The sequence below is a fragment of the Corylus avellana genome, chromosome 11 (genome assembly GCF_965113065.1).
Source record: "Corylus avellana chromosome 11, dhCorAvel1.hap1.2, whole genome shotgun sequence".
Classification (NCBI taxonomy): Eukaryota; Viridiplantae; Streptophyta; class Magnoliopsida; order Fagales; family Betulaceae; genus Corylus; species Corylus avellana.
Window position 1 is genome coordinate 10611754 of NC_142500.1, and position 9442 is coordinate 10621195.

Sequence of the window (9442 nt, forward strand, 5' to 3'; positions counted from 1 at the left end):
CATGAAAAACACAAAAAGAAACTAAAATAACACAAATTAACAATATTAAGGAATTAACACACATAAGTTTATGGGCTAAAATATGAATATTTTGGCACTTAACAATGATGTCTATCCTATAGTGGCCATGTCATTTGGAAATGACTGTACTTCGTCACAAAACCATTGGATCCAAAGCCCACATAGCACTCATACTTTTGACCATAAAGCTAACATGTATAGTAAGCCCACGACCATTATATCGCACGTACCCGTGTACCATGTCATACGATGCAAATTATCTTGTCTGTATTTTACATGCATATTTCTTTACAAGTCTCATTTTCCTTAACATATTCAGCACAACGTTTTTAAAAAAAGCTAGAGTTCATGTGCAACAAGTTTACATTGTGAGAGTTGTAAATATGCATGTTTCGGTAAAAAAAAATAAACATGTAGTTATGGGAAAAATAGTGTCGAGTATTATGTGAGTTAAAACTCACTTGGGTCTACTAAGTCCTCCGAGTAAACCTCCAAACGTTCCGGGTCCTCCAAATCTGTGGAAAACAGTCTATTAGTCCTAAGTCTAACTTAAAACAACCTCAAAAACGTGAAAACCGGAGCTATTGGACGGCTTGGTTAAAATGACATTTTCCTTGAATTGCTCGTCACCGTACATTCGATATCGAGACCGTACGTCCGCCCATAAAGTTTCAAGTAGAACCTCATTTGTTCCAAATGTCCACCTATCCTCCCAAATTGTTTCTAAACCCGTTTAAATGGATTTCTAAGACCTCCTATCTCTAAATGAGGTCACCATGCAAAAGATAATACATCCGATCAAGATAAACGCTAACTTTAACAAGATTAAAGCACAATCTAGCTAGAAACTAGAAACTAAAAACTCATAACTAAACTAGCATTAGAACAACATAACAACTAAGTAACGAGCTAGGTTAAAGAGCGTTACCTCCTTGAAGTGAAACTTCAAGAACCTGCTTTCCGATAGCACAAAAGCTCACAAATCTCACAAAACACACTCACAAGGGTTTTTAGTAGTCTAGGGGCGAGTTAGGCAGTGAACAATGCGTGTGAAATTGAAGGGGGTAGGGGTATTTATAGGGGAAGGAAATTTGAAGTGTTCACCAACTCCCCTGAAAAATAGCGGACGTCCAGTACTATTAGAGCGTACGTTTGGTACTGTTTACACAGCGGTCCAAAGGCTGTAGTGTATGTCTAAGTATTACCCAGAAGTTTTCCAAAAAGCAGCGTACATCCGAATGGTCCCCAATGTACTATTGTTAGCGTACGTATAATGGTCCCCTTACATACGTCCTTTACTAAAGACAAGGGCATACGTTCAGTAACACTAGCGTACGTCCTATAACATTAGCGTACATCCGGTCCGAAACTCCAAAAATACCCAAGGTGCCCTTCTAGTTGTCCTTAGTGACCCAAAGTCCAAATTAACCCTTTAAAACTAAGTTACCTAAGCTAAGTTAATTATTTGGGTCACTACAGTGGGAGACTAAAAACTCAATCTAAGGTGGAAAAGGACTCTTGTTGTGTTTTGCAATCTATGTGCACTTAAGCCCAAGGAGGAGTGTGCTCTAGTGCATGTGCACTCGAGCCTAGCTGGTGGGATGCTTGAGCGCAAGTGGGCTCGAGCCCATGCGCTGGTGCGCTCGAGCCCTTCTTCTGGTGTGCTCGATCCTAGGCTTTAAGATGCTCCCAAAATGTGCTTTTTGCCCAATTTTCAATGGAGTTCTTGCATCTTTCATTTAAACCCCTGTAACAAAAAAAAAAAAAAATCAAACAAATAACAACGCTAAGAAATTAACATATACAAGTTTAAGGAACTTGAATGTACAACATTCGGCGCTTATCAATACTTGGACCAACACTTACTGTAACGCCCACAAAATTAATTAATGAGATTTACTTAACTTGAAGTATTACTTATAGTGTTCTCAAACTAATTAACTAGTAATTAGCTGATTTCACTATACCGAACTAATTATTAGAATATACTATATCGGTAAGTGGATATAAATTATATAAGATATCTAATCCTTAAACAGTTTTATGTATCATCAATCATAAACAAAGCTTCCAAACAAACACTTTTTGTAGCGTTAATAGTTAACTACTAACTATGCAAACCTGACAACATGAGTTATTTGCTTGACATCTTTGTCACTTATATCATGGGTTCTTAGCAATTGCACTTTGATCAGGCCACAAGCTTCCATTAGCGTCATTTAGTTGGAATTTTGATTATGCACATCAATCCCAAGGGCTTGTTTGGGTGATGTTTTATTTTTCACTATTTTTTGAATATATGCTTGGATTTTTTATACCCAATTCTAATTTTTTTAACACAACTCAAATATTTTCAACCCAACTCAAAAAAATAAAAATAAAACAAATAAAATAAAAATAAAAATAAAATAAAATAAAATAAAAAGAAAAAAGAAAAAAAGCGGGTGCCAAACCACCATTGGATGGTAGTCGGACAACCTCTAGGTAATTAGGGTGGCTTGGCCACCCTCATTGGCCTCATCTCACTAATGGCGTGGCAGAGCCACCTCAAAAATTGCCAAGGTAGGCTCGGCCACTCTCATTGGCTTTAGGGGTGGCTAATTTATCCCTGGTGACTTGACCACCCTCAAGCTATTTTTAGGGGTGGCTGACTACCCAATTTTTTATTATTATTTTTTCTTTCAATTGAATTTTGATCCTTCAGCGGCCTTTTGATCATGCAACATCGATCCCTCATGCTTTTGTCAATGTTGTTTGGTAGGATTGCATTTGTCCAATAGCCTCGTGGCTGTGCAACATCAAACCCTTAGTGGTCTATTTATTGAATATTAGCCAAGTAGGCCCCTTTCATTGGTAAGTTTACGCGAGCTTTTGTACTTGGCTTTTTGTTGATCTTAAATTGAATGCGGGTTTTTTCTTTGGTCCCACCAAAAAAAAAAAATTATTTAGATTTGATCATAAAGTATTTTTGAACATCAGAAGTTTCATCTGGCGTAATGGTAAATGGGAAGATGGTTAAAAAAAAAAAAAAAAAAAAATTAAAAAAATTAAAAAAATTAAAAATAAATAAAACTAATAATCAAGATCTAAAAATTAGTATAAAAATCTTGGAATAGGATTCTCTCCCGCCTATTATGGATGGGAGAATATCCAGTTTATGGCTGAGATTTCTTCTTAGAAATCCTACTGCCACAAATAGGACACATGTCTCACTACCAAAAAAAAAAAAAATTCAGATTAAAAAAAAAATTAATTAATTAATAAAAAAAATAAGGGGCGGCTGGCCACCCCATCTCCGCCATAGGAGGTGGCCGGACCACCCCCAAGTGCCAATATATATATATTGGCACTTGGGGGTGGTTCGGCCACCCCCAAAGATCAAACGAATTTATTTTTTTTAGATCTAGCCCTTAGTCGGCCACCCCCAAGGGCCATGGCCACCCCTTAATTTTTTATTAAAAATATATAATATATATATTTTTTATTTATTATTGAGACAGATGTCCTATTTATGGAAGAAATCCTGACTATTAACTGAATATTCTCCTATTCAAAATGGATTATAGAGGATCTTATTCCAAAAATCTTTAGAGGATCAAAGAACAAGTGCAATAAATATCTTCTTATTTTCTCTTGTTAATTTTTATAATTATTCGTGCTCTAATTAAGTATTGTATGAGATAAATAATTCAAAGTATTTATTTATTTATTTTGTTTGCACTAATTTTGTATTTATTTATGCAGAAGAATGGAGAAAGCAATCGAGTTGCCAATTTTAGTAAATAATAATAAAAATAGAATTTTTTTTGAGAATAATAAAAATAGAATTTGATTACACATTACACACATAACAACAAAGTCTCCTCCGACCTTTTCAAGGGTTGACATCACAAAGCGGTCACAGGATAACTATGTAGAATACGCAACACCAGATGGTTTCCTTCGCCAGAGTTTGCATCCAACAGGGTGACCATGTTTTCCTTCCGCAATTCCCAATACAAATGGCCTTTGTGGGAACCGGCAAATAAATCCCAGAGAGAGACAGAAACAGAGCGAGAGAGAGAGAGGGAATAGGAACGACTGCGTTTTACTGAGAAGGAGATGAGGTGGACCGGAGAATTATCGGACGGCGAAGGTGGCGGTGGGGGGCGCACGGTGTTGGTGGGGGTGAAGTTCGACTCTCAGAGCCGGGAATTGCTGACGTGGGCGCTGGTCAAGGCGGCCCAGCCCGGTGACCGTGTCATTGCCCTTCACGTTATCGACTGCGACAGTGGTGAGTGGCGCACACACAAACATAACACACACTCACGCTCTCTCTGTGAATTTCGCTGGATTGTGTTTGATTATGGTTGAAATGCCAAATGTGTGGGATTTGTCTTACGCTTTGTTTTGACCGTAGAAGGCACAGCGTCGCTTCTCTCGATGGTGAAGACATTTGACTCTGTACTCTCTGTATACGAAGGCTTCTGCAACTTGAAGCAGGTCCAATTCCACTCCCACATTGGATTTCTTGTTTTTTTGTTTTTTTTTTTTTCAATTCTCTGTTTGGTTGCCGAGAAAATGCGGGGACAAAAAGTGTACTGCAATTGGATCCAAGTTTTGTCAGTAATCAAACAGAGTTAAGTTTTGTCAGTAATCAAACAGAGTTACTGATTTTTATTTTTAATTTAGGTGTTTTAGTTGGTTGGGTTAGGAACTTAGGAATATTGATTGGGTGCGATTTGCAGGTTGATCTGAGGCTGAAGGTCTGTAGAGGCTCAAAGGTCCGGAAAATTCTAGTCCGAGAGGCGAAATCGTACGGTGAAGCTACGGTGGTTGTGGGAACTTCTAAAGTCCCTAAAAGAATCGGGTCGTCGGCCTCGTTCGCCAAGTACTGCGCCAGAAAGTTGTCCAAACATTTCGGTGTTTTCGGCGTTAACAATAGCAAAGTTGTGTTCCAGAGAGCGGCGACTTCTACAAACGCCCATGAATTGCGAGGTTATTTTTCACAAATCTACATTTTTTCTTTATTCTAAAGATTAATATGCTCATGTATGTTTTTGTTTGAGATTGATGTTACAACAATTGCTTTGTGCGTTTCGTTTACTTTTCTTACGGCTGAAGAAGTGGTAGTTGACGCAACAATTAGGGTTACTTGGTTCGTAAGTAATTAGGCTAGAATGTAGAAGTTCTAAGTGATGCAAATGATACTGCAGGAAGAGTGAATTTGGATGAGGGTCACCGTTGTTTGGAAAAATCTGGCTCGGGTTTGACGAATCAGAATTGCTTGAGTTGTGCAGCGGTTGTGGGTAATTGTGAAACCCAATCTATGGATGAGTTGCCCGGGGATGGTGGTGAGGACAATTCGTTGGCTTTGGTACCATACCAATCATTGGAGGCTGATACAAATTCTAGTTCCGTTGTGATTCCAGAATCACCAGAGTCCAAATCTGGGTGGTCAATTCTTCGCTGGGCGTTTCTATCCAAGCGGCAACATGTCGAGAAATCATTAAAAAGGACATCTGTGTTTCAGTGGTTATTAAGATTACCGAGCTGGCAGTCATCAGCTGTGGTCTATCCTGATCAGAAGAAGAGTAATTGTGATCAGGAAGATGATAATTGTTCCCCTCTTGATGAAGAGAGCGGTGCAATTGTGCCATTTAGATCTGCTACTGTGTGTCCTCCTCTTTCCCCTTGCAGCGGCTCGGTTAGCCTTCCTAAAGAGTTGTTGAATTTACGTGGGATATACTCCTCCAGCTGCATGTGTTTTAGCTACCAGGAACTCTTGTTGGCAACCTCTAATTTCATGCCTGGTTCGTTTGCTTTCCTTAATTTTGTGGACCTGGTTTCAAGTTTGCCTCAGATTTGGAGTCTTTCTCTAATAAAGTTTGATTTATGTTTTTCAGAAAATATGGTTGGTAAGGGTGGTTGTAGTCATGTTTACAAAGGGTGTCTTCCAGATGGCAAGGAATTGGCTGTCAAAATTTTGAAGCCATCTCAAGATGTTCTAAAAGAGTTTGTTCAGGAAATTGAGATCATAACAACTTTACATCATAAGAACATAATCTCGCTAGTTGGGTTCTGTTTTGAGGACAACAATTTGATATTGGTCTACGATTTTCTTTCAAGAGGAAGCCTAGAAGAGAACCTTCATGGTAAACTTTTCTTTGAGTTTACCTGATTGGAATTGAAGAAAAAAGAAAAGTTAAATGTTTCATTTTTGTTCCATTTTATTTTAAACTCATCATGTATACTCTCTGATTAAGGTAACAAGAAGGATGTGAAAGCATTTGGTTGGCAAGAAAGATATAATGTAGCTATGGGTGTAGCTGAGGCGTTGGACTTTTTACACAACAGCTGTGCAGAACCTGTGATACACAGGGATGTGAAATCCTCAAACATCCTTCTTTCTGGTGATTTTGAGCCACAGGTGCTATTAAGTCTGTCACTTTTCAATCTTCCTGCTAATTGTATGAAGCTTTCTATGCTCATTTCCTTTTTTTCATACTTCTTCAGCTCTCAGATTTTGGACTTGCTAGCTGGGCATCGACTTCATCCAATATTACCTGCACCGACGTTGCAGGAACCTTTGGGTCTGAAATTTGTTCTCTAGTTCCTGTTATATTTTAATTCAGATATACTGCTAACACTCACTCTTGTGGCAGTTACTTGGCTCCAGAATACTTCATGCATGGCAAAGTGAGTGACAAAATTGATGTCTATGCATTTGGTGTGGTACTTCTTGAGCTTCTTTCAGGTAGAAAGCCAATCATTAGTGAATGTCCAAAGGGCCAGGAGAGCCTAGTAATGTGGGTATGTTTCTTTTCTGTGTGAAAAACTACTTTTTCAAGAATTTTTATGCTGCTAAGCATGGTTTTAAACTTTGCATCCAAAAAGAAAGTCAGCAGGACGAGTTGCCAATATGTGAACAAAATTCAGGAAGACTTTCAAGAAGCTGATTTTAATTTTTTAACTGTTTGTTGATTGCCTTTATCTCTGAATAATTTCTCTTTATTCATGTCAAATAGTGTGTTTGATGATGATATATACATATATATCCAGGCAAAACCAATTTTGAATGGCGGAAAGGTTTGCCAGTTGCTAGATCCAAGCTTGGGTAGCAACCATGACGATGATCATATTGAAAGGATGGTTTTGGCTGCCACCCTTTGCATTAGACGTGAACCTAGATTACGGCCTCAAATCAGTCTTGTAAGTTTGCTCAATACTGCATTTCCCATTCCACCTGATTTTGTTTTCATTTTTATATGCTCTAAATCAATTTATTTTTCGATCAGATTTTGAAGGTTCTCCAAGGAGACGAGGAAGTGACAAGGTGGGCAAAGCAACTAGTCCGTACACCAGAAGAAGTTGATGCCTTAGATGGGGGGGAAGCATTTACCAACATCAAATCCCATCTTAATGTGGCATTGCTGGAGATGGACGATGATTCACTTTCTATCAGTAGCAGTGAGAGAAGTGTGTTGTTGGAGGAGTATCTGCAAGCTAGATGGAGCCGCTCTTCAAGCTTTGACTAAGATTGTCTGCACAGGAATGCAATTCTGCAAGCAAACATTGTTTGTTTTGTATATATATTATGCCTTTTTGTGTTTTGTTTTATCAATTTTTTGGTTCACTCACTTAAACTGCAATGCTGGTTGGTGGGTCTTGGAAGCGAGGTGGTTTGCAATTGGTTTGCCCCCCCCTCCTGGACTCAAGCCCTTGGTGTCTGTTTAGCCTTTAAGCAAAATGTTAAGAGAGCAAGCAAGCACCCGTTATTCTGTTCACATGATGACTGATAATAGAGTCATCCCCTCCCTCGACTTTGAACCAGAAAAAGGGAGAGAGAGAGAGAGAGCTAGACGCCTAACCACTCACCGAAAGTGCCCCCTTTTTTTTTTTTTTATAGGCTCAAAAAGTGCACTGGCCAGATGTTTAATCTACCATTTTAGACTTTTCGGTCGCTCTGCAACTAGCCACCGTTGGTTTTTCCTTTTGGTCAGATGCGTCTTATTAATTAATATCCTCCCATCTTTTTGTGTATCTCCATTAATTACTTGATTTTATATTCCTTTTCATTCATTTCCTCCCGTAAAGTACACATCGGGCCCCTTTATTCGTTGCTGTTGTGAAAGGTACTATGGCTGTTACTTCAAGTTATTTACAAATTGACTTAGCAGCTTATGAAGTATTTACTACATCATCAGTAAATAATAAAATTTTATTGCTTAATTTGTTCACCATTATGATTAAGATAGTGTCATGTGAGTAACAATACATGACCATTGATTCATCCCTCCAAGACCTCTAAATAGAGAAAGCTTGCCTAAAGTTTCTGTTGGAGTTCTCTGATTCATGTAACACACATTCATAACCTCAATTGCCCAAATGCAAAATCAACCATGTATGGATGTACCCAAGCTAAGGACTCAATTACTCAAAAGATTTTTAATGAATTTGAGTTGCTCGCTTATTAACGAGTCTCGGTCACTTATTTTCAGTGTTTGTTAGAAAATATTCAGATATTTTATTGTATTTACCTCATTTAATGTACTTGCCTGACTAATTTATATTTCCTTGTATAAATTGATTTTATTATGTAATATTGTTCATTAATTCCTTAATTGTATTTCTTAGTTTAATTGGCCTTATTCAACTATAAACAAGCCATTTATGTTCATGATTGAAGACACAAAAATATAGTACTCAATCCTAACGTATATTCTCTAGTTATTTTAACAATGTTGTCTCTTTTAAGAGCATCTCTAGGAGAATAGGCAAATCCTTGGTAACAGTCAGATTTGACTATTATTAGCAATTTTTTTTTTCTTTTTTTTTTTTTTTCTAGCAGAATAGCCATTTTGTAATTTTTCCTTCTAGTATGAATAGTAACTAAGCTGATTAATCTTTTCACTATTCACATTATAAACTTTGTTTATTATTATTATTATTTCTCTTCCTTTCTTTATTTTACTCTCTCTCTCTCTCTCTCTCCTCCTTTTCCTTTCACTTTCACCCACACAAAATAATATTTAAATAATATTTAGGAGAAAATGGATTTTATCCCCTCAAAGTTTCACTTCATTTACAATTTGGCATCTAATGTTTAAAAATTGGAATGTACCCCAATAAAGTATAAAAAATTTACAATGTGATTCATTCGTCAATATTTTTGTTTTCTTTAATGGAAATTATTGAAAAGACCTATTTACCCTTTCAATTTAAAAAAAAATTATAAAAATTAAAAAAAAAAAAAAAAAAAATTAGGGGTCGCTACGGCCACCCCTATCTGGCCAAAGGGGTGGTTACGGCCACCTTTTTTTTTGTTTTTTTTTTTATTTTGCCTTTTTCTATTGGGGTATTTTTGGAATTTTGTCAAAAAAAAAAAAAAATGAAGCATAGGTGCCAAAATTTTTAGTCAAATTAGATGGAAATGGGTAAT

General features: G+C 37.2%; 1 protein-coding gene across 3 annotated transcripts; it reads left to right on the forward strand.

The window, feature by feature from the left end:
- The first annotated feature begins 3926 nt into the window (after positions 1-3926).
- On the forward strand, positions 3927-8148 carry LOC132166507 (kinase with adenine nucleotide alpha hydrolases-like domain-containing protein). Of its 3 annotated transcripts, none has more exons than XM_059577334.2 (10): positions 3931-4294; positions 4424-4503; positions 4749-4998; positions 5217-5813; positions 5907-6155; positions 6267-6430; positions 6517-6593; positions 6666-6813; positions 7063-7212; positions 7299-8148. In XM_059577334.2, the coding sequence occupies exons 1-10, from the start codon at positions 4123-4125 to the stop codon at positions 7536-7538; spliced, it is 2127 nt and encodes a 708-aa protein (XP_059433317.2). In that variant the 5' UTR covers positions 3931-4122; the 3' UTR covers positions 7539-8148. The 3 variants fall into 3 exon arrangements, with proteins under 3 accessions (XP_059433318.2, XP_059433317.2, XP_059433316.2); XM_059577333.2 differs by having other exon boundaries at positions 3932-4294; positions 4421-4503; XM_059577335.2 differs by lacking the exon at positions 7299-8148 and having other exon boundaries at positions 3927-4294; positions 4421-4503; positions 6666-6757; positions 7063-7204.
- The last annotated feature ends 1294 nt before the right edge of the window (positions 8149-9442 follow it).